Raw genomic sequence first — 25,557 nt, forward strand, 5'->3', positions numbered from 1 at the left:
ATCTGACTTTCTTGTGTGTTGTGCACTAAACGCCATTTATCGGCTGTTAAACACGGAGCGATGACCCAGTTAGCAAGTTGACCACTGGAGGAGCCTGTATAAGACACAGTTCACTGTGTTTGTGTGTGTGTGTGTGTGTGTGTGTGTGTGTGTGTGTGTGTGTGTGTGTGTGTGTGTGTGTGTGTGTGTGTGTGTGTGTGTGTGTGTGTGTGTGTGTGTGTGTGTGTGTGTGTGTGTGTGTGTGTGTGTGTGAGTCAGGGTGGGGGTATGGCACATAGCTTCTTCTGGTGTCACTGTTTTGCTCCGCAGTGAAGGGTTGACAGCTTATTGCTATATATCATAATTTCAAAGGTTAGAGTGTGTCCGGACTGAAGAGATGGCTCTGCTAATGGAGCACCAGTTCAGACAGATGCCTGCTGACAGACAGGTGGAAACAAGACCGTTTCTGGAGGCTGTGTCATACCTTCCACCATTCTTCGGTAAGTGACACAGTTAGAGGCCATATATATACGCACAACTGTACAGGATATACAGGATATACTGTTGGGTGCAGCGAGTAGAGGCATTTAATACACTAATGATTGAGTTGTTAGGGTTATTCAGTGATTGTACAGTTTAGGAAAGATTGATGTAGGGTTGCAACGAATGATTATTTTCATTATGGTAATCTGCAAATCAATTTGGAGGTTTTTTTCATTGAATCATTTGGTCTATAAGAGGTCAGGAAATAGAGAAATGTCCAAGGCAATGTCTTCAAATTAAAGCAGAAAATCTCCACATTTTGGCCATTTTTGGTTGGAAGAAATCCACAAATGATTGATCTATTTTCAAAATAATAAACTATTAATTGATTATTGTTCCATCTACCGATTTAGCATTGCAGCTGTAGATTGGTGACACAGTCTAAGTGTTATAAGTATATTTCAATCATGTAGATTCATAGTGCTGTATGATTTGAGCTGAATATTGTTAACTTGTCTAAACATGCACACAAATGCAGGATTTTATCCGACAGAAGTCCCTACAATGAACTTTTTATCAGACGTCATGCATCATTCATGTGGGATTTGTTCAACTTTGATTAATAAACCCATAAGTTGTTGTGAGGACAATCTGTCACAACACTTCCATCAAACCCAATACAACGATCTTGCTCTTTCCAAATGATAATCTTTTTTTGGTATCGTATTTCTCACCATCAAGCTGTCCACAATCCTTTATCATGCATAATTTAGCCCACTGGCCTGGATTTTCAGTTGTGAAAATTGATTAGTACGGTGTTGAGTTCCCCTCGCCCATTCACCGGCGGCATGGTGCACCGGAGCATCTTTGTGCTGCTTCATTCTGTATTAATATGCCAAAGGCATTCTATTGAATTTGCCATGTGAAACCCTAGAGAGGAACCAAGTCTGATGTCCATATTAAACTCTTTCCTCCTTGTCGCCATTGTTTTTTTCTGACCTAGAAATTGCTCGGCCAACTTTCCTACAAGCCATTAAAGTCCTGCACACTGGTATAGTTCATTCACACAGGTGTTTTCAATTAGTCTGCCTAATTAGACCTCTTCTTTGAGGCTGCATGGACAGTGGATCCCCTGTTAGTTTTGCACCTGTTTTAAATGCTGGACAATTCATGTTTTTATGATTCTTATTGACCTTAGAAAACTACTTGCATGGGTATGTCAAGCTTAAGAATAATATACAGAACAATTACCTGTGTTGCAATGCAGGATCTATAACAAGTGGAGAACTGGATGGTGTTTGTTAACAGAAACATATTTATTTAGTCTGTTTAAATTCTATTTTTTCCAATTACATTTGACTGATGTTTAATTGTTCGTTTTTTTAAGATGCACTGTGTGTAACAAAAAGAGAGTGAGAGAGCCTTACAAGTTAGGGACATCCAAGAAACAAGATATGTTCAGTGTTGTAGATAGCATCGGCACAAAAGGCACTTTTTCACGAGTAGTTTCGACTAACTAGCTCAGGAGATAAAAGCTGTCTGTTGTGTCAGCGGGTTGTCCAGGAGTCGCGTGGGGTCGGGACTCTAGATGTCATTGTTCACCATCCTGTCACCAAATACTCCTGTAGCCTAATTAAAGGACACCTAATGATAATACTGTGATGAAGTGTCTGTGAGAACAGCAGAGTATGAAAGCCTTATCCAGTACTGTGGAGCTATTGTAGGCCACATGAGTGCTTTAAAAATTGGAAAATGTTCCCAGTATTTCACTTAAAGGTAACCTATTATGCGAAATCTACTTTTTCATGTCTTCTATACATCAGCGTGTGTCTCCTCTTTGTTCCTAAAAGTTTCAGGAACAAAGATTCTCTCTCTTTGTCCTGATCCATTTATATAAAAACCTGACTGAAAATGAGCTGATCAGATTTTGGCCACTTTATGATGTCATAACGATTTTTTGGCTTGTTTAACCATTAGCCAATCACCAACCAAGGTAACCCCCCCCCCCCCCCACCTTATCACCTGAATCTCCTCCTAGAGCACCATTAGGCGCGTTCACACCGCAGTACTTTTCTCACTTTAGTTCCGATATAGTTCCGAAATGTCGCGTTCACACCAAAAAGATCCGGAACTAAAATTAGTTCATGAGAACCTTTTACCCCCTTTTCCGTCCCTGCTAGAGAGCAGGGACTTTCGTGGGAGAAAACTGTTCCTATTTCTGATTGGCTGGGCGGATTGCAAACCACGCCCCGTAAAACTTCCAAAATGTTTTGTGAAGCCGCCATTTTATTATCCTCGCATTAGCATTAGCCCAGCGCACAAACGCAGAGAGACTAATTTATGGCAACACAAAAGAAAACATGGGAGTGGTGGAGATGAGGAGGTGTCGGCGTTCTGGCGATTTACTCAGAAGGCTTCAGTAGAAGCCTTCCCCAACTCCGGGGACTTCCGGCCGGGGACTTCGGGTGGCAGTATACGCCGTGAAGTTGTTTGCGGCCTGCCAGTAAATCCAAAGCAGAAGAAGAAGAAGTGACGTCAGTGGCTTAATTTGCCTAATCCTCCCTGAGGGATTTATTCCGGTGTGAACGCGATCTGTATTTAGTTCATGAGGACTAAAGAGTTCTCAGGAACTAAGTTCTGATGAACCTTTGTGGGAAAAGTACTGCGGTGTGAATGCGGCTATTGTGTTCTTTGTAACCAAATATCTCTCAGAGGGGCGTGGGGAGGGGCTCCTTATTTTCATCTAAAGTAACACACAGAGAATCAGCTCTTTTGCAACAGGGCTGAAACAGAGGGGATTATGGGATGCTACAATGCGTGATCTGTTTGGTGTTTCGAGCTAAACACTTCAGAGACATGTTTTGTATATATCCGAGACCTATAATATATTGATGAAAAACAGTATAATAGGGGACCTTTAAAGAGTAACTCCTCCTGATCATGTTTCCACCTAGATTCAGTGGTTTGGTTTCTCACCTCACTGCCATGACGTACAGGTGTACTCCAGCATCCTGTCACATTACTGCTGGGTGTTACAGGTGCAACAGAGCACACTTCCCATTACAGGCAGCAAAACACTTGTAAGCCTGGTGTTAAGTGTTTTACTTTAGGTCTGCTTGATTTAAAACGTAACTAAAGCTACACGGTACACCATGGAAATCAGTTAAAATAATCCCATCCGGTGTTGAAATCGAATATCTGTACAGGTTTCACAATTTGAATAATTCCAAATGTCTTGTGCGTCCTTTTTATACATAGTATTCCTTTAATTAAGCCTGACATGAGATTTATTGTGGTGCAACAGGAGTTTTAAAGACAGAGCCACCAAAGAGTCTGTGTGGTTAAAAGGTCAAAGGTCAGGTGTTGTGCCACAGTTTTAATGTATAGTAGTATTTACTAACATCAAGATATTATTGGAAGTGTATTTACTTTTTAAATGATGTTGTATGCATGTGACTTGTGTAACTATGTGAATTAGAGCTAGAGCTACTGAACTTGATATGCATGTCAGTGGTGCTTTAAACTATTTGCACGTGCCATTTAAAAGTTTGAATATTAAGAATTGTTCATGATTGCGAATAAAACAAAAAAGCCATGCATACAGACCTACAGTTATTACAGTAACCCTTTTAGCTTCTGTAATGATAGAGGTTGGTGGTCTCCATGGGAGGGAGAATAATGCTGGTATTCTTATATCGGCTAAATACTTTTTTTTGTTTACATATATGTTTTAACTCACAAGATTCTCAGTCACTCTCTGTGTAAACATTCCTCCACAGACTGCCTTGGTTCTACCATCTTTGCACCATTAAAGGCGGACTTAGCTAGTAACATCACAGTAAGTATGTTTATTCTTTCATGTCACCTGAGTTTAATCCGAGGCTTTATTTATCAATTTTTCAGATTTGTTATAGAATAATACATGTTCTGTTTTACCTATAGAAAATCAAGGCAGTTTACGATACCAACCCGGTGCGATTCAAGACACTGCAGCAGATTCTGGAGGCAGAGAAGGAAATACACGGCACAGAATGGCCCAAAACTGGAGCTACATTGGCTCTTCTGTGGCTGAAAAGGTTTGAGAAACTTTACATTTCAGGTTTTGTATATTATTGAATTGCATGTGTTCATTTACTTTTGGGCAAAGTCAAATCAAGGCAGGTTTACTTTATTTAGTCCAATCCCACAAATCATAAATATGGACTTTTCTCTATGTACAACATATGACAGCCTGTATGTCCTTTCTGACCCCATGCTTCAGACGATGAAACAGTTACAGGCATATACTGTAGGAGATGTTGTGTGACAATATAGGCCAGCAAGATACAATTACAATATAGACATCCTTATGAAAAAATGATATAACAAATGTGAACAGCATTTTACAGGTGACCCAAACATCCACAGATCCTCCTCTCCACCATGTAACCTTTTAGTCTGCACCCATAATCACTGTGTGTGTCTTTTTTATCGACAGGGGTCTACGATTTATTCAAGTCTTCCTACAGAGCCTGGTGGATGGTGAAAAGGATGATAGCAACCCAAACCTCATTCGAGTCAATGTTGCCAAGGCCTATGAAATAGCCCTGAAAAGGTACCATGGCTGGTTCGTGCAGCAGCTCTTCAAGGTGAGTCTTTTATGAGGCGTTCATGCTTAAGAGAGTTGATGTTTGACATTGCTTTTTTTAGTTGTGTAACATTAGCATACAAAATGCACGGAGTTGTGTATGAATTTGACATTTTTATATTTGCTCTTCCAGGCAGTTCTTTTTGGTTCTCCATATAAGACAGATTTTATGAAGGCCCTTTCCAAGGGTCGGGATGTCAAGGAAGAGGAATGCTTGGAAAAAATCAGAAAATTCCTCGTCAACTTCACTGCCACTGTTGATGCTATTTATGATATATACACTAAGCTGAACGCTGAACTTGACTACACAGTGTGACCGCAGGACGTCCCTCCACTGGTCTTAGTTTACAAAGCCTTTCACAGTCTGCAGCCTGTAGTCTAAATCTTGACTTCATGTCTCCCTTCAGCTCCTCTGACAGCTCAGTGTTGGAGTGTATGAATAATACTCAAACACATCAAAAATATGTGCACTTTTAAGCATCTGTGTTCCTGTTCTGATTCTCTCTTTATGAATTCTTCATGGTTGTTTCACTCTGACGCAAGTCTCCATAAGCAGCTGCAGATTGTTATTAAAATAAGTCCATATTCTTTTTCAACAATTTTAACGTTAAGTTGTTTATTTTTTCCAGGCACCTATTCCGAAAAGATAACTTTTTTACAAGATGCTGCACGAACCCTGGTTTAAACAGTTTCTTTCAAACATGCTTGTGCCTTAAGATGTAGCCACAGAGCACTTTAGTGCCTTTTTTGCTTTTCTGCCTTAAAAAAAGTATATGTATCACTTTGTGTAAAGCAGGCATGCTCATTAAGCACCAGATGTTAATTATTACTGCCTCTTTCTTCCATGCTATGCAGGATGTAAATATGTTTTCTAACTATAAAGCAATACTCTGTCCCCTCTTCTCTCAGGTTCTCACATTACACTGAATGTGTATTTTCTTTAAACTTCTTCGGCCAATGTGATGTAAAGTGTTGCATTGAAACTGTGTTACCTTCAACACAGTGATTAGACAGAATTTAAATGCTTGATGAAGCACATTAGATTTCAAATGGGACAAATTTAGAGCAATCCAACCTCAAATTAAGGTTTTGTCGGTGTCCTTTCGTTAGTCAGTATTCTTTTAAGTGTATGTGCTGAAATGTTCAGCTAATGTCTCTTGTGGCTGAAATTATGTTGCAGTGCAAATATATAATGCAAAAAAACAAACCTTTTATTTTCAATGTATGTAAACTATGATTTACAATAAAAAATATTTAATAATTTATGTAATTTTCTTAATTTGTTGGTGAAGCTATACAATTTTCCACAATTGTTTTAACTGATTAACTCTGCTCAGATCTTCAATGGCGGAAAGTAAATACGTATGTTTATTCTAATTCCTATTCTGATAACGTATGTTCTAATGGTAATGCATTTTCATTGCATTGCTAATAATAATCCAGTAATACAATATATGCTTATAGAATTTGTACTCATAATAATGTTTATTACTAGACTAGTACATTACATTATAATAACGTAATGTGTTTTCCATTTACTCATGTAATGGATCTTTGTCTTGCAGTACAACTAATACTTTCTCACAACCATGTAGAAAGAAGTTAATATGTTACCATACAAAAGCTTTAAAAGATATGAATGCTGAAAACAAAAGGTCTTGACATGACAGATAAATGTATAAACTTTCCACGATGACGAGAGAGGCTCAGAGATACCTTTATTGTTTTGTTTGAGTAAGCGCCTAGCGGCCGTCTCTGGTACTGCAACCCCCCTCCAGCGGTGGTTCCTACCCTTGCACGCAGCGGTCACTTGTCCCACCCAAGACCTGTGAAAGCCTCCGTTGTTCTGGCGGACTTTACCGGCACTCCGACGCTCGAGTCAGAGGGATAACTGTGATTTAGTTGGAGTCAAAGCGTTTTGTGTCACATTAAACCCGCAAGGACAGCAAAGGAGCCTCTTACAGGAGACTGAGAGGGAGAACTAAAGTTTCAAACTTTTGGAAAAAGCTTCGGACTAGTTTACCAAATAAAACCAAGAGATAAGATCAAGGTAAGTAACACTCCTGATCACTTTCGTTAATTAAATGCCTTCAGAAAAATACGATTGAGGTCGTATTAGTGTATGAGTTATAAAGAAGTTTCTATTATTTAACACAGTGTTCTACTCAGTTCTAAACATTTCTTTTAAGTTTATATTTTTGCCCAGTTAATCCATATGATTGTTTGTGTTTTTTTAATGAATGGTGAGATCTTTCAAATCTAATAGCGTTGTATGAATGAGCTGTTTTTGTTGTTACTGTTATTCCCAGTAGGCTCCAGGAAAGAACGTCCAGCCTCTCTGGCTCTGGATAGTGTCACATCAGCAGCAGTGACTTTGGGCAGGAAGTCTTATATCTGTGAAGCCACATCACCCACATTTAGTGACAAGAGGATGTACACTTGTCTGACCCAATAAGTGGATAAGATCTGAGCTGCCTTTGGGTCCTCTTTCTTTTTGTATTTTATGATCCTATTTTATCACTGTGACAGGTTTAATACTCAGCTGGTCCTCTCTGCCTGACATCTTCCCCTAATAACTAACTCTCTGTGTTCCTCTGTATTTTTACTATCAAATGCCCATTGAGGTGTAAAGGCATGATAATCCCTGTGTGTCAGGAAGGGTTGTGAGTCATGCCTCCCCCTTAGTGGGACCCCTGCGCCCTGTTTGTGTTTCTCCTCTGCAGCAAAGTCTGGCTTAGATAACTTGTCAATGTCATGAACAAACCCAGGAAGGCATATGATTTGTAAGGAAGCTTCAGGGGGAACTTGTGACTACATAGGATAATGTAGCAGTAACCTTTGTGTTTGTGTGTGCAGAAAAGCAGTCGTATTGAGTTAGTATATCCAGTGTTAAACATACAGGTGGTGCGATTCTGCCTGCAAGAGGAAACAGTAACTTCTGACCAATGAGAGGCATGTTATTAGTGTTGGCATCAGACCTGTCCTTTTCCTTATATCCCAACCCCAAACGTCAGAGCTCCTTTATATCACCCAGGACCTGCAGATTTTATATTTCTCTCTCGTGTGTCAGTTGATGGTGACTCTTTTTGTTTCTACAGGACGCCCACATGCTTCAGCATCCTTTCCAGTTTCCCGGGAAGAGGAATTTGGCACACCATTGTGATAAAAGGGATGAATGAGGTATGGTGGGGTTGAAAGCCAAATGTCTAGTCTACCTTAAATTGTAAACTTCCGGGGATTTGCGGGATTCATTTGATAATTGTAGTGTCAATGCAATTTTAATGTTAGTTAAATCTTATTGTTTGCCCCTTTTTTCTCTCTTTAAAGTGGCTAGTGTTTTCTGGATTGTTTATTTGGTTCTCCTTATGTTTATCTTTTGTATCTCACAAGGTAAGTGACTTGATATACAATTATTTCGCAACATGATGTGCAGTAACTTGAAGAAGAATAAATTAATGTAAGATATTTGACTACTCATATACGACTAAGTCATCTCTAACCTAAGAAATGAGATACAAATAAGAAGACATGGGTGAGTCCCAGAAATTAATGGTTACCAAAAAAGTGGAATAACAACTAGTTCGTTTATTGAATCCTGCATGAGGCCAAATGCTTTAGCCTTAGTAACACTGAATGAATAGGCTACATAACTTTTGTGTGTTAACGAGAAAACTCTTAGACTGATTTTTCCATGTGTACAAGACTTTCTTGACTACCTTAAGGCGGTGCAGCTCACCCAGAACATTTTGTTTATTCCAGGGCCGCTCTGCTCTCTTTAGAAGGTGCCACCCCGTCCTGTCCAAGGCCGACACCCTCTCATCAGCTGCCCTCTCTGTGGACACAGGCGATGGCGGGGCCGCTCAGCCTGAGAGCGATGCAGCGCTCGCCCTGTCTGAGTTCTCTCACCTGTTTGAGAACGGGGACGGTTCCCCGTCAACTCAGGAGACGAGTCAGGACACGAGTCAGGACTCAGCCCTGGAGCTGGTTCAGCCCGGCCAGCCCGCAGAAAGCAGGCAGAACTTGCGGATGAAGTTCCAGGGTGCTTTCAAAAAGGGCATTTCCACCCATATGGACCTATTGGAATCCACCATATATGATTCAAATGTGGTGCAAGGCCCCAAGAAAGCACCAATGGACTCGCTCTTTGACTACGGGACATACAGGAACACCAGCAACCAGAAGAGACGCAGGAAGAAACTCCCAAGAGGGTGTGTTTCCCGAATCTCATAATGTGTGTCCTTTTAGAATTGATAGTTTAGGGGTTCCTGACTTAGTGAAACTAGACTGAAAAGAGCTGGTTGGAAAAATGGTATCATAAAAAAGGAAAAAACTCCTACCAATTCCACTCTGTAAACAGAGGTGTGCCACATAAGAAAGTATGCACATATACACACACACACACACACACACACAAACACACACACACACACACACACACACACACACACACACACACGCGCACACACACACACACACACACACACACACACACACACACACACACACACACACACACACATTCAGGCCATTCACTGGTCGAACAGAGAGCATGTTGTTGGTCTCTCTGCAGCCATTGAGGTAATATTTAGGCTGCTCTACCTGTCCCATAAACAAAGAGGTCTTTCTTCTGGAACACTCAAGGGTGTGGATTTCTGCTTAATAGATGGTTTGTTGTTCATTAAACATCCATTCAAGTCTAAATGTTATTTCAATGACATGTGATCAGAATCCATGGATTCAAAGGAAAAACAGAACAAGTAACGATTTTGTTTTAATAACTTATATGCATTTTACCATGAATGTATGACAACATGTCTTGTTTTTGTGTCTCTTCAGTAAATCTGAGACAACCTGTGATGATGTTCAAAGCTCTGACCCACCGAGAGTAATGAAAATATTCAACCGCTCGCTCCTGTTCGACTGCGTGTCACACGCAGACGCAGAGGCCCTTGAAGGCCTCTTGGAGTACCTGCAAAGTCAGGAAAAGAGGTTAACTGATGAAGAGTTTAAAGGTGAGTCTAAAATGTGTAGGTTGTCACTTGCATCACATAATCAACAAAGTTGTGTTTGGATAGGAGGGCAGTTTTCTTTTACACAGATTCATTTCACACAGTTTCTGTCCAAATTCCCTGTCTTATTCTGGCGAGAGAGCAAAGCCTTTTACTTTTACCTTTGGCCTTTTTTGTTCCCCTGCTCCCCTCTTTGCTTGTTTTGGCTCAAAGGATATGAGAGGGAAAAGGTGGAGTTGTGTTTGTGTCCTGCTAGAGGCAGGCCTATAGGAAGGCTTCCTGTGTGTCTAAGAACTTTTTACAGGCTTATAACAAGCAGCAGAGAGAAATCACAGCAAACTGCCATCTCCTTCATGGAGTTAAACAGGCCTACACTGTTTTTCTTCTTTTGAAACAAAAAAACAAAAAATAGTGAAGGGCTTTCTTGACCTCTGTCATTGACAGTTTGATATATTTCATTATTTGCGTGCGACATTTCCCAAAACTATTATTCATTATTACTATATTCCCAGCAGGAACACACACGAGTACTGCTGTCATTTCCAGGGGAACAGAGGAAAGATTGTGGAATAGTGGAATTAGTTAAAATATAGCAATGATTCTATTATTAAGAGCTTATATTCAGCCAGCTTAAATACCTGAATACCAAGTGTTGCAAAGATTGTGTAGACATTAATTAACATTAAAAAACCTTTAAACGCAAAGGAATAAATAAACATAGTTACATGTAATTCATAAACAATTGAAATAATAGATACAAGTAAAGAAAAATCGATTGAAATGTGCTGCTTTTGCAATTAGTAGAACACATGTAAACTTAACCAAACCAACCTAAAACAGCAAGCAACACTGACATTCATATGAATGATTTGAAACGATATACATTCTAATAAAACATTATTGGTATTGTTAATGAAGTTATACTTAAAATGAAAAGGTGCACTTAAACTAAAACTGTTCTTGTTTCTGATTTCATTTTTCCATCAGAGCCGTCCACAGGTAAGACATGTCTGCCCAAAGCTCTGCTGAACCTTTACGACGGGCAGAATGTCACCATCCCTCTGCTGGTGGACATCGCAGAGAAGACCGGAAACCTCAGAGAGTTCATCAACACGCCCTTCAGGGACGTCTACTACAGAGGTAAGGACACAACCCAATAATGACTACAGTTTTATACAAGATGGTCCCTTCATCTTCCACTGAGCTGAAGCTGGCACAGACGGTGTCTTGTTGAGAGCATAGACTGTATTGAAGCTTGTCTGGCTGGAGGTTGAGGCCCTGGGGAAAGCTAAGGACTGTATTTACATTATGTATATGTACAGCTACTATTACAGCTCTGTATGATAATGAGAAGATCCAGGCCTCGTTTGTTAGGCTTAAATCCCTTACATTATTTTTGACCAAACAGTGAAGGAATACTTTTCACCTTTCAAAAAATAGGTTTTAAAAACAGCTTTTTCAAACATGTTATGGTGTCTCTCTTTTCCCTCTTTTAGGTTAGCCCTAAAATCTGTAATTTTCATTAGATTTTTATGATAGCATACGTAATACGTTCTACGTAAGTATGACTGCTCATAAATAGCTCTAACCTCTCATGGCTCTTAGCGAGTTTATTTGATGACATCAACGCTCAAGCCTATGATTGGTCATCAGAGGCCCCCCTTTCTCTTTTATAACTGTGCCGTTATTGCTTACAGAATGACTTTCAACATGTCCTTTTCTTAACTACTTCTGCGAAACGCATTCTTTTCACTAATATGTATTCTATTGAAAACAGCACACAAAACATCACTTTGGAAAACTAATGATATTTAAAGTGTTTGTTTATAATTGTATTTTTCAGGTCAGACAGCGCTCCACATCGCTATAGAGCGGCGCTCTAAGCAGTATGTGGAGCTGCTGGTGGAGCAGGACGCTGATGTCCATGCCCAGGCGAGGGGACGCTTTTTCCAGCCCAGAGACGAGGGGGGCTACTTCTACTTTGGTAACGACCTTTGCAGCTCATAAATCTAATGTGGAAACTAAAATGTTCATTCAGCTTCTGTTATTCCCCTTTCCGCAGACCTTCTACTCCGTCTTTATGTGACAAAACACTATAGGCAGACGTTTATAGGGAGACAACTAGAAAACTGTTTATCTGTTTTCTGCCTTTTCTTTTCATATGGTAGTAATGATGTTGTGCGGATGTGGTTTCTATGACTTCACTTGTCACTCTTTTAGTTTCCTTCCTGGCTCTGAGTTCCCGCTTCACTCACAAGTGGTATTCTGTCTTCTAAGATACAGACTTGCCTCATAGCAGCTGCCAAGAGGGAAATTGTTGGTACACGTTCCTGGTAAAGAAAACTAGCCAAATGAGGTGACATGATACCCCACCCTTTTTCCTTTAACGTGGCAGAAAGTTGGCAGAGCAAACACAGTCAGGATACTGCTGTGGTCCAGAGGTGAAGGCCACCTCATAGCCAAATGTTTTCTGAAGTATCGTACGAGAAACTGTCATCATAGGCGCTCCAAAAACACATGAAAAGAAAAGCATTATGTCATAGGAGATTGTCCAATGAAAGGTGTCAGTGTGCTGCCAAGCGGACAAGTAAGCAGTCTCTGCTGACCGTCCTCTGTCTCTAACAGTAAGAGAGGAAAATACATCATGCCTGTAAACTAAAGTCAACACTGCCCTCTGTGGTGTCTGTTAGGGCACAACCTACTACTGTACATAACTATGTGTTTTATTAATAACACTATTTCCTTTAAAGCCTTCTGAAGATAATAATTGAAGGTTGATGTTGATGTTAGTCTTCAACATCACTGAAAGAAAGGTAGCTTGTTGGGGACTCTGTTTCATATTTGTACCTAACCCCATTTTAAAAATTGTTTATTTGATTACATTCAAGCATTATATTTCTCAATCATCACAGAGGAGATGATTTCTATTTTGCACTTAGCACGGTTGTCATTCCCAAATCCCAGCGTGTCCGGGCGCAGTGTGAGTAATTTGCTGCGGAGCTTTGCACTGAGGTGAACAGGAACCTGGCAGTGCTGATGGCTAATGGGATTTAGACTCATGCTAACACTCTGCATGCACCCGTGCAAATCCATGAAGAGGAGCGTTTCTATGTGAGGTGACAAAGTAATCTGTCACCCATGGCAATGGCTCATTTTCAGCAGCTGCTTTTGGCACTCTGGCCCCATTGAACCCCGCCCTCAAACAACTGCTATTTGTGCTGTTTTCATAGCGGGGATTTAAGTCAAATCTTTGATCCAAGTTTAGTAAGCTTTGCAAAAACATGCAGAGACCGGCTACAGTTCTTAATTAACCCTCCTGTTCATTTGCCTTTTTTAAATCTGAAATACAATTCATTTAATCTCCTGTAAATTCAGTATGAAGTTATATCTCTGTGTCTGTTTTCCTAGGTGAGCTGCCTCTCTCACTGGCTGCATGCACTAACCAGCCTGACATAGTGCACTACCTGACTGAGAATCCACACAAAAAGGCCGACCTGCGGCGCCAGGATTCACGTGGAAACACAGTGCTGCACGCCCTAGTGCACATTGCGGACAACACCAAGGACAACACACGTTTTCTCACAAAGATGTATGACCTGCTGCTAATCAAGAGCGCCAAACTCTACCCAGACTGCAGCCTGGAGACGGTTTTTAACAACGATGGCATGTCACCCCTCATGATGGCCGCCAAGCTGGGCAAGATTGGGGTAGGGATAATGATACAGCAGTGTGTGAAGCAGCATCATTATAATAAGAGAAATGTGCAGCACATCACCACAGGTCAAAATGTTGTTAGGTGAAAGTTCAGTAGGTAATGTTCTCCATGTTCCTCCAGGTTTTTCAGCACATTATCAGACGGGAAATCAAAGATGAGGAAGTTCGTCATCTGTCACGGAAGTTTAAGGACTGGGCCTATGGACCAGTGTACTCCTCCCTCTATGATCTATCTTCACTGGACACATGTGGAGAGGAACCGTCTGTGCTGGAAATCCTGGTCTACAACAGCCGCAATGAGGTGAATAAGAGGTTTATTCATTCAATTAAACTATGAAAAGAAACAGCACAGTGTCTCTCAAGATCATAGCATTAAGAGCAACAAGACACCTTGCATGACACTTGTATTTAACATAAAACTGCTGTGTGATAAAAGATTGTGTTTATTATTTTATTTCCAGTACATTATATCAGTGTTTATTTCTGTTCTTGTTGTCAGAACCGCCATGAGATGCTGGCAGTGGAGCCCATCAACGAGCTGCTGAGGGCCAAATGGCAGAAGTTCGGTGCCGTCACCTTTTACATCAGCGTGGTTTCCTACCTCATCACCATGATCATCTTCACCGTAGTGGCTTATTACCAACCTTCACAGGGAGAGGTGGGTGTGAAGCTACTGGGTGTGAAAATATTTCCACATCAGATCTCATAGCAGCAGATTGATCTGAAATGTTAATATGACCATGCAGTATCTAATTGTCAGGATGCCACGTGAACACATTTTATTTGACCATAAATGCTATTTCTTTCTCATTTAGTAAATATGTATATACAGTAGGGGTGGGCGATATTGAAAAATATATTATCACGATATTTTTCAAGCAGTATCACGATAGACGATATATATCACGATATTTTTTTATGTTGGTTATTATGGTTATTTTTCAAGTTACTTAACAGAACAACCACCTACAAGGTAACAGAAACTAAAACAAAAAGGAGTAACAGACCAAAATAGCATTTCAAGCTGGCTTTATTTCTGAAATGAATCCCTGAATGAACAATTCAACATTTTGATATGGCTTCAAGGCACAGTTTCTCAGTATAAAAATGAACTTTCTGAGGTAGCACTAGCAGTGAACATCAATAAACATGAAAAGGAGGGTAAAACATAACTAAGTAAAACATAAAACATCAATGAGGAAAAGTCAGTGCCAAACAATTCAAATGTAAACTTTAGACTTGAAGTGCAATCAAAGGATTTAGCATAACTGAAGGGAAAAACTATATAAATACCTCATTGATAAAATAACATATAAGCCAACAGAATCAAACAAGACAATAAATAAAGTGCAATACTGTCTGAATCCTGACTAGACAGCTTTAGAGCATGTCTTTCACATCAGTTTATTTTTTTTATAGTTATTTTTCAATTATTTTTTTTTTATCACGATAGATACGATATCTCGGAAAAAGCATATCGTGGAGACCTAATGTCGTCACAACGATATATATCGTCATATCGCCCACCCCTAATATACAGTAGCCTGTACTGTATGTATGATTTATCTGAAGACCACTTTTGTTGTAGGCTACATCTGATAGCTTCAAAGTGTTTTTCTAAATCAAGTGTTTATGTACCAGAGCAGAACACGTGCATTCTCAATGTTAACAATTTTGTATTAAATGAATGTTTCAATGTTTTGAGTTACTTTCATCTGCTTACTTGCCCGAAAGTAAATAGAAGATTGATACCGCTTGCATATCTGTACATTAAATAGGAATCTACAGCCCTCAGCTGCCTATCTGAGCTTAAAAATAAATACCAGAGGCAGGGGGAAACAGCTAGCATTGTTCTGTCGAGGTTTCTCTTGTTAACACATTATATCTTATTTGTTTAACCTTTTCTTTACACATATGCACACAGTTATTTTGTATGGGGTGTTACGTGATCATCCTATGCATTGTTCTTAATTCACATAGCCCTTATTGACAATCTTTTCATCTAAGTCTCGGCAAGACAGTAAATAGGTGTCGTCCCCAAAATGTTGAACTAATTCTTGAACTCACCATTATAAACTGATATGGTGTATTTCACTATGTTTTAACGCTATAATGTTTATATGGAGTATATCTAAATGTCTCCTCCTTTCCTTTCAGCCTCCATTCCCTTACACAAAATCCTCTGACTACATGCGCATGGCGGGGGAGATCATCACCTTGGCATCAGGAATATTCTTCTTCCTCACCAACGTGAGTCAATTTGCTCTGATGCCTCTCTGGTTTGATCATTTGTTGCTCACTGATGTCTCCAAGTCTCTTGCATCAAACTCAAACCTGTAAAAGATGTCGGTGTCATTATGGAAATGTCTCTCCTGCTCTTTGCAGATTAAGGACCTCTTTTTGAAGAAGTGCCCTGGGGTGAAGTCTTTATTTATGGATGGATCTTTTCAACTACTGTAGTAAGTCTCCATCCTCTGTCCTTGCTCCTTCTCTTCTTCACCTCGAGCGCAGATTTTGCTGACTTTTACTCAAGGCGCATTTTGCAATCTCTAAATTGAGTAAGGAATTAATTTATTTACCTCATAACCTGGCATGTTTCACAGTTTACATATTTAATGATCCAAACAAAGAGTAGAGAGTATTGAGCCCCTCTATGAACTGTGTTGATGTACATTAATAGCAATATGGCTGCCTTTATTCTGTTAACAATCATGTTATTCTGTTAATAATGAATTCAATATCACAGATTTAACCATTTGAGTTGGTTCAAGACAAACTCTTCCTCTGTCCCCTCTAGCTTCATCTACTCGGTGCTGATTGTAGTCACAGCTGCTCTCTACCTGTCTGGTATTAAGGCCTATGTGGCTGTGATGGTGTTTGCACTTGTCCTTGGCTGGATGAACACGCTTTACTTCACCAGAGGCCTGAAGCTAACTGGCACCTACAGCATCATGATCCAGAAGGTTAGATAAAGGACACAGTTAGCAAATGAAAATGAATTAACCTTACTTTTCACCACTGCTGTGGAAATTCAGCAATAATTGAGTGACAACGTTCCATCTGTTCTCTTGATAATCATAATTTCCATGTGTCTTAATGCTGATTTTATTTTTGGTTCACAGATTCTTTTCAAAGACCTTTTCAGATTCCTGCTGGTATATGTGCTCTTCATGATTGGTTATGCATCAGGTAGGATTGGTCACCTAACTTTAGAGATCAGCATTGCTGAAAGGGATAGTTAAATATTCTGGGAAAGGAGAGATAGCACTAATACTCTAATGTATGTCCACTAACTTTATAAAGCTACAGCTACAGCCAGTAGCCATTGAGCTTAGTTTAGCATAGCAGAGCATACAGCTAACATGGTGTTTGCAGTTTATATGCTAAGCTAAATGTCTCCTGGATGTAGCATCATATTAAACAGAAAGAAAAGAGTGCTATCTCCTCAAATGTTCTTCTATTTATATTGTATACATCTGTATTTGATCTATGTGAAAGGCATTATGAAATATTTGTAACGTTTGTTGATTGTTATGTGTCCAGGGACTGCAGATGGAAATGAGCTTTTAGCTGTAATTTGGCATATAGCATCTAGTATCTTTATGCATGGTCCTTGTTCATAATAATAATAATATGTGTCTTTCTCCGAATGTTGGACAGACACATAACCCAGCTCCTCTGTTCCCTCAGCCCTGGTGGCCCTGCTGACGGTGTGTCCTCCCCCGGGGACAGAGTGTGAGGGGGGCTGCCCCACCTACCCCGACTGCAGGGACCAAGACACCTTCAGCGCTTTCCTGCTGGACCTCTTTAAGCTGACCATTGGGATGGGAGAACTTGACATGATTCACAGTGCGCAGTATCCTGCAGTCTTTCTCATCCTGTTGGTTACCTACATCATCCTCACGTTTGTCCTGCTGCTTAACATGTTGATCGCTTTGATGGGGGAGACAGTGTCACAGGTGTCCAAACAGAGCAAGAAGATCTGGAAGCTTCAGGTGAGCTACAAGTATATATTTGTTTTAGGCATTAATTAAAGAGTCAGTTTCACGAAAACATGTATATCTTATTAACTCTCCATGCTAAAGTGATGGTTTATTTTTGGAGGGTTGTAAATTATTTATCTCTGAGAAAGTCCACTCCAACACAATATTACCATCCGTGCTGTTCCGTAAGGCTGAACTGTAACACCAGTATGTTAACATGGTGATGTTTACAGGTTTAAGACGTACCATTTCTTTTCACTTTTCCAGTTTTTCAGTGAAGGCAGAAATAACCCTAACCCTAAAAGACGATATATCACAATTGATAATACAAAATTCGAAATCCATCTGCATTACTAGTTACCAGGAGTTGAGTAATAAAACATATTTTTGATTTTTGAGTGTCTTAGATACCCTTACTAATCATGACCCATACTCACAGTGGGCAACGACCATATTGGACATCGAGCGCTCTTTCCCAGTCTGCCTTCGCAAGTCTTTTCGAGCCGGGGAGATGGTGACTGTTGGGAAAAACTGGGACGGCACACCTGATCGACGCTGGTGCTTCAGGTATAATGCATGACTCATATCACACTCACTCAGCAGCGCCTATAGCACATTAAAGGAAACTGTTCAACCGAATGTTGTCTTGTTTTCATCAGGGTGGATGAGGTGAATTGGTGCCACTGGAATCAGAACCTGGCAATAATCAACGAGGATCCAGGCAAGAATGAGACCTGCCAAGCCAATGGGTTGCAGCAGAGCGTCAAAGCCTTGCGGAGAGGTGAGATTTTCACTGTGCTCTCATGAATAAATGCATTGACAAATAAGTATATATTCATGTGGAGCGCACACTAACTTATTCATACAGATCAAACCAGAATCCTTCTTCTTATCCCCCTCTAGACCGCTGGTCCACAGTGGTTCCGCGGGCGGTGGAGTTTAGTAAGGCTCCACGGCCTCGCGATCTGGTGGTGGAGATGGAGCCGCTGACGCCCAGATACTGAGGCCTGCAGGAGGCTGACTGTCTTTATTTAAAAATAGAGACAGCAGAAAGCCATCAGCACCAGTGAGAGGGAACAATTTGATCCATAGGTGGACTCATTAGCCAGATTTCATGTGCCTTTTGTTGAAAAAAAAGTATTAGAAATATATTAATGTAATCAGTGTGATAGGACTGATCACACAAAGACACTGGATTTGCAATGTCTTGGAGAATCACTGATCTGTAAAACACCAAATACAGGTAAAAACACCAAAGCTGAGATAAAAGAATGAAGAACATTTAGCATTAAGGACACAGAGAGCTATATCCTGCTTTTTATTTATCATAAAAGATAGAAAAACATATTGTAAACATGTACTGTACCTCTGTAGTTCAGACATCAGTGGCTGATCACTCAGGGATTCAAGAGAATCAAACATATTTCAGCATTTCCAGTAGTAATATAATGTCACAGAATATAGAAAGATGCGTTTGATATGATTTAACAGGAGCATAATTTCTGCATTATTCTCTCAGAAGTGTAAACAAAGGATTTGATAGAAATGTCATCTACTGATAAAATCCCAATGAGAGATATTTCTACCTGAAAAATGCTTATAGACAGATTCTATTTGCTTGCTATATATTTAAGAGGTCCTTGTATGAAGTATCATAAAGATTATATTGTATATTATGTTAATTTGTATTGTTCAGGCTATGGTAGTTAAGTGCATAGAAACATATGTTTTATACAAAGTGTATTTTCGCCCCAGTTTTTATACCCTATTAATCAAATAGTTACAAAGTCTCAGGCTCGGGCTGCCAGCGCAGGCAGCGCAGCTTTCACTTGAACTGAGACAATGCACAATGCCATTTTCTAATGTGTGCATTATTATATGAACACAAAGACATTGTTCTGAACAAGATGGGCATGATGAGCAGGTTATAGTTGTCAAGCACATATGCAAATGCGAGACAATAGCCTCCCGTGTTATGGGTTGTCTTTGAATTTCCAGAGTTATTGTTCCTTTGCAGCTGGGGTATTTGCATAATCAACTCTCAGGCCTTGCCATTATGTGCTTCCCTCTATTTGCTTCAGTGTTTTCATTGCGATTGGCTCCTTGCCTTATAGAGCATCTTGTTTATGTGCAACTAATGCTCGTATACACATATTTGTGTTATTGTTCCTCATGACAGGGTTTGATTAAGAGCAGATACACCATACAATACATTTTCACTAATTCATTACTGTTGAGGGTCACAGGTCAGTGTTCACTATGTTTACATTGTTTTTGGAAAGAGACATGTCTACGCATTTTTTTATATTGTTTATATATTGCTGCACAGAACAATAAACACTGAATTCATTTTATGAACCACACAGTAGTCCGTCTTCCTATTCTTGTATAAAACTATGACTTTTTTTTCCTAAAGATTTTTTGCAATCCCTACTCTGATAAATGATTGACTTGATTTATCCTAGTACAGTTGCTACTAACCAGCACCAGCAATATATATATATATATATATATATATATATATATATATATATATATGTGATATATATGTGTATGCAATTGTGAGGAAAGATTAAATGCATTCGGGAAAAGACTACAGTAATAACAATAGCCACAAAAAGAAAGCAAGAAAGGAATATTTTTTAATTGTGTTTTTGTAATGTTTTTGCATTTGTATTTTACCAAGAAAAACTATTGTTTCACAAACCTTTAAATATATACATTTAGGTTTATATCAATGTTGACATGACATTTTTCTAATTGTTGCCTTAAACGTTATATTACTGTATGTCCAACATGTTTGTGACCACACATTTATATAATCTTTATCAGAAGTTTTTGTTTGTGTAAAAAATATGTCATTGATTCTCATTGTATTTTTTACAAAATGCACATACATTTGACTACACATTACACTTTATTCTCAAACAGTCACTACAGGATTTTGAGTCCTGTAGTAATAATGACTTGCAGTACCTCCTCTGGCCTGCTGATGGCTGCAGAGGGCTAAACTCCTGTCTGCTGCATGTGGAGATCCCTTTTAGCTGAGTCTACTCCTGCAGAAACTGTAGGGCACACATATATTCTGTAATTATAGCTGTAAATATTACATTGTCATTGCTAACTGTTATTAGCACTATAACCTTTAATAGGCTATAGTTTGTGGAATGCACTGAAGAAATGCCTTTTCGCAGTGGATCTCAGGTCTCATTGACCTCGCTGTTACACCTGGCCAGTAATTATGGGCTTTTTCCTTCCTAATGAAACCACAAGCTGGCAAAAATGTATGAACTGTTTCACTGCTTTTCACCTTTCATCATTACCCCTCACCTTTCTTTTCCCTTTTAAAACGCTACAGTGGTGATTCTCACTTATGATAACCAGGCTCTCACCTCTCATCCTCCTCCTCCTCTCTCCCCTGTCTGAGGCCAGCAGTGCTGAAGGACACAGGGAATCTCTCACCACCTCAGAGAAGAGGCTAATCCTCTTTGCCCCAACTTTAACTGGGCCACTAATCCTCCAGGTTTATCTAAGCAGTGAGCACCTAGCGCTGCTGACAACTTGGCCTGCCCTCCTCCCCGCAGCCTGCTAAGTAGGGCAGGGCTCGGTCCTGCAAGTGTCACTGTCAGCAACTCTGGAACCGCACACTTGAACAGGAAGTGTGAGCTGTTAACAAATGGCTCACTTGCTTGCAGCATGTGTGTGCTCGCTGCCACAAATGTGTCTCAACAAACCAAAGTGACAGCCAAGCAGGATCATGTTGTAACTAACGGGCCTCAGTTAGCAACCACACATGGGGGAAAGTTGACAGACTCAGCCAAAGGTCCTTAGTAAACTAACTAGCTTAGATATTGGCAGTACAAATTGTTCAGCTATTGTCCAGCCAGGTAAGCTTTAAGGTGTTAAGGCTGATGAGTCTCAAGCAGATACCAGACTGGACTTCGGCCAACTCGTTCTTCATTCACTAACTAACGCTTCAGATGTCTGATAGATTCAATGTGTTGTCTGCCTGAGGTCCAGCAGCTGGACACAGAGGGAAACATCATATTGGTCACACTCTTACTAAATATTTCACTAATATCCAAAAAAGATGGACGGATAACAACTGAAAACCAGGGTTAATAACTAAAAGCAGGTTCCACATAGATTCAATGGGTGCTAATTTCCTTTCTTATAATAATTCCCTCTATAATATCCAGTGAAATATCTCACCAAGGCGCGGTATTTCTAACCAGAATGAGCAATCACTGGAAGCACTGGGAGATGAGGAGACGGACATATTTGTTAGATAGCGTGTGAGATGACCTTTCAGTTCATCTCAGATGAAACGAGGCTGCTGAACCTGAAATGATTCAGAGTGTCTAAACTGACAGGCGAGGGCACGGCCACGGCTCAGCATCAGCCTGCTGCCCGGCCTCCATAGGCATCTCTCATGATTTATTGTGAAATTGCCAGGGACTCAATGTGGCGTACAGGTGAATGAGTTTTGCTAATAAGAGAAGCATTTCTGCTCCACAGAGCTCTTTTTCTGTCTGAGCGAGCGTGTATGAAATCAGTGTGCAGTCTCCCACTACCACACGCTCTGGTGGAGGCGACCGGCTCATCAGTCTGCAGCTTATCTGATGTTTCAGGTGGGTGGAGAGGTTGGGAGTAAGGAGAGAAAGGAGGGAAAAGCATCAATTGTGAGTTCTTGAAGCTACTTGTGTGGCTAAATATCAGAATGCAACACTACATGGTGTACCATATCTTCTGGAAGTACATTTGTAGTGAGTTTATGAAATCTTAAGGAAAAATACAAAAAGCACAAAGTATTTCTAATAGCTTGACATTGAAATATAGACAGATGATCAAATTTAAATAAAATGTGGAAAGAAATCACAGGGAACTTTCGGAGTGTAACAAATACCAGTGGCTGTCCTTTTCTTTGGTAACAAAATAGGTTTAGATAAAAAAAAATTGAGACAGCTAATATTCCCTTATTTTATGACTCAATTGTCCAGGCCTCAGAAAAGGACATCTTGTCTTGGTCACTTTGGTCAATTGCATTAGATACTTAGCTTGCCTCTGCTTAAGAGCAGTTTCTCCAAATCCCCATCCAGGAAAAATGTCATCCGTGCAGTGTGCTGTCTATACTGTGGGTTGTTTTCCAGCATACTTAGTGATGCCACAATACTCTGCTGTAAAGGTGGAAAAGGTCAAGTGAAAAACAGGATTGTAGAGCCCGGCATATGGCGGTGTGTGTACGAAGTGAATCCTAAGACTTATATGCTTACCTGCATTACTGGTAGTCTTAAAAATTGTTTCGAAGATGTTTACAGCAAGAGAGAGAAGAAGTAAAGACAATGGATGGTTATAGCAACAAGACAGGTGTAGAAGTCATCTGCTTTATTTACTTATGTCAAACAATAACACATAAGAGAGGAGAGGTCAAAGGAAATCCAAACATCTACATTGAATTAAAGAAATTTCCGTCCTGAGATTGACAAAAAGCAGGGAACAGCAAAAATATCTACCGTGGTTGTTGGGAGGGAGGGAGGGAGGGAGGGGAGACAGTGGCAGTTTGAGCAAATTGAAGATGATGGTTGTGGGGAGATTAGGGGGAGATTGCAGAACTGGAGAGAGGGTAAGGTAAGCAATCACTGGGATGCTTGGCTGTAGGCACATTCAAAAGTTGAAAACCCCACAACGAAAGGATTTTACAGCTTTTTTAATATTCAGACTTCTTCTTTCGAAATCTAAGACTCATATATTATCATTTTCCAAAAGAAAGCAAGGTATTCTTTACATTTTTTCATCCTGAGGAGACAAAATCATTTTTTAAACAGAAATACAACACTGCAGGGAGAACAATAAGATTTCCCATTTCCATATATATTATTTTCTCAAGGTTGCGGCACCCTCAGACTTTGGCAGCATTGGTGCATTTGAGATCATTTGGGGAAAACAGCCCTGTTTGTCTACAGGAACATTCTGAGAGCCACACAAACAGTAAAAGGAAACAGGAAGAAAAAAAGCAAAATCCCCAGACTTTTGTGTTTGGATTGGATACAGCAATATACCCGGCACATAAACTAGATGAATATATGGAGGCCATAAGCTTTTTCAGCTGAACATACATAGGCCTATAGTTGTGGCGCTGAAGAAATAAAAAGCTGTTAACTCCTGGAATTACAACCTGCTGCATCGGCTTTTAGAAAAACGGCTGTGGGTCTGTGCCTTTGAAGAAATATCCTGATTTATTTTGTGACCTGTGCTGAATTTTTACCTTTTTAAAACAGTAAGTTGTTTACTCACACATAGCCCGTTCAGTTGTATTCACTAGCACAAAAAGAGATGGCAATGTGCTGTAAATCTGTAGCCAAACAAAAACACATCTTTTGATATTGTGCAACACAGCTATAAGGCTGGTGGGTCAACTATACAAGCCTCTTCAGGACTGTCTACAGTATTGATTAAAGTATTTTCTTGCTAGGTAGGAGTTCTTATTATACATCCATGGGTAGGAGCCAATGACTTTATCTTCTGCAGACGTTAGGGAGGGATGCTGGGAAGGACTGTGAGATGAGAGCCCCAGGGGCCCAAGGGCAGCCAGGGGACACGACTGAGGATGACCAAAGCGGTGTGGTGGGGACATCAACCCCCATACCGCCCCCCCCCCCCCCCCCCTCTGTCATCTGTAGGTTAGAGAAGCAGCGCCAAGACTCTACGGAGCGAGCAGCTGCCTTTATTTTCTATATCCCTCCCCACCCTCCCGTCCCGTCTGTTGTGAGACTGAAAGAGCTGACCCTACTCTGAACGCTGTCTCTCCTGCTCAGCAGTATTTAAGGTGCATAATATGCGACTAGACCTTTGCACTGGGTAAAGGCCTTCATGGACTTATTGGGATTTACTAAGGGATTTTTACAACCAGCATAAGTCAATTCCCCTCCACTTGGCCCTCAGGCCTTTCTCGCGGGCGTCTCATTGCCCTTGAAAGCGTGTTAACAGTCGATAGTCTGTAGCCACACAGATAAGTTATAGATCTAAATGTCGTCACCAGATGATGTCTGATTTGAGTAATCTATCATTTCCTGGGCAACGTAACTCTACATTTTTTATTCCAAGCATTAAAAACTGAATTACAAATCAATATTTCACTTACTATAATTAAGTAAATTTAGGCACAATAAGTCTTACAGGGAGGCATGTGATTCCTCAGAGGTTGAATCTGAATATGAGGCCGCAGAGCTGAGGAGGGGCGGCTGAAACCAGCACCAGGAACATGGCAATTATCCTGATTACTGATGCTTCGAGGCTCCTCTGACCCCAAATCCCTCCCTGTATCTCTCTCCCTCTTTCTTTCTTTTGCTGAGATCTGTCACATCGCACAGGGCCCCTCAGCCAGGCAGGGAGCAACCATGTATAATCCAACAGAAAACAAATCCCCTCGATCAAACACAGCACAGCTTTTTAAAGCAGGCCTCTGAGCACAGGCGCCATGGTGCGGCGCTGAGGCCCTCCGAGACGCTGCGGAGGCTGTGATTTAGCCCCCCCCACCCCCCCTTAAAACCCTGCTGTCCTCCCCTTCAACGCCAGCCAGCCAGTCCTAACCTTCAGTTTGTTTAAGCACTGCTGAACCCTGTTGGCCCCGGACAGGGGGAGGGTGGGCTTAGATAATGACATGCCATATGCCACTCTGCCTCTGCAGCTGAGTGAGCCGTGCATGGATCAGCTCAGGCACAAATCTATTTGAAATTTTATTCTATTATCCTAACATGGGCTA

The 25,557-nt window shown here is 40.5% G+C and overlaps 2 protein-coding genes across 2 annotated transcripts; both read left to right on the forward strand.

Annotated features, from left to right (window-relative positions):
- Window positions 1-120: 120 nt before the first annotated feature.
- gltpa (glycolipid transfer protein a) lies at window positions 121-6,273 on the forward strand. Its single transcript, XM_079686214.1, has 5 exons — window positions 121-479; window positions 4,242-4,300; window positions 4,405-4,538; window positions 4,940-5,090; window positions 5,223-6,273. The coding sequence occupies exons 1-5, from the start codon at window positions 377-379 to the stop codon at window positions 5,403-5,405; spliced, it is 630 nt and encodes a 209-aa protein (XP_079542340.1). The 5' UTR covers window positions 121-376; the 3' UTR covers window positions 5,406-6,273.
- A 606-nt stretch (window positions 6,274-6,879) lies between these two features.
- Window positions 6,880-20,156, forward strand: trpv4 (transient receptor potential cation channel, subfamily V, member 4). Its single transcript, XM_079687132.1, has 17 exons — window positions 6,880-7,139; window positions 8,188-8,269; window positions 8,849-9,297; window positions 9,926-10,101; window positions 11,086-11,238; window positions 11,942-12,082; window positions 13,507-13,805; window positions 13,934-14,113; window positions 14,312-14,470; window positions 15,970-16,062; window positions 16,198-16,271; window positions 16,610-16,775; window positions 16,935-17,001; window positions 17,503-17,807; window positions 18,235-18,362; window positions 18,455-18,576; window positions 18,699-20,156. Exons 2-17 carry the CDS (start codon window positions 8,261-8,263, stop codon window positions 18,797-18,799), a joined length of 2,622 nt encoding a protein of 873 aa, XP_079543258.1. The 5' UTR covers window positions 6,880-7,139; window positions 8,188-8,260; the 3' UTR covers window positions 18,800-20,156.
- Window positions 20,157-25,557: the final 5,401 nt, after the last annotated feature.

This window comes from Notothenia rossii (genome assembly GCF_949606895.1).
Source record: "Notothenia rossii genome assembly, chromosome: 6".
Lineage (NCBI taxonomy): Eukaryota > Metazoa > Chordata > Actinopteri > Perciformes > Nototheniidae > Notothenia > Notothenia rossii.

Excerpts from the sequence above, each read along its gene's own strand:
- gltpa (XM_079686214.1), top strand. The coding sequence starts at position 377 with ATGGCTCTGCTAATGGAGCACCAGTTCAGACAGATGCCTGCTGACAGA. Across the intron at positions 480-4,241 it reads ATACCTTCCACCATTCTTCG|ACTGCCTTGGTTCTACCATC; the intron begins GTAAGTGACACA and ends ATTCCTCCACAG. Across the intron at positions 4,539-4,939 it reads GCTCTTCTGTGGCTGAAAAG|GGGTCTACGATTTATTCAAG; the intron begins GTTTGAGAAACT and ends TTTTATCGACAG.
- trpv4 (XM_079687132.1), top strand. Across the intron at positions 17,808-18,234 it reads AGAAGATCTGGAAGCTTCAG|TGGGCAACGACCATATTGGA; the intron begins GTGAGCTACAAG and ends CCATACTCACAG. Across the intron at positions 18,577-18,698 it reads CGTCAAAGCCTTGCGGAGAG|ACCGCTGGTCCACAGTGGTT; the intron begins GTGAGATTTTCA and ends ATCCCCCTCTAG.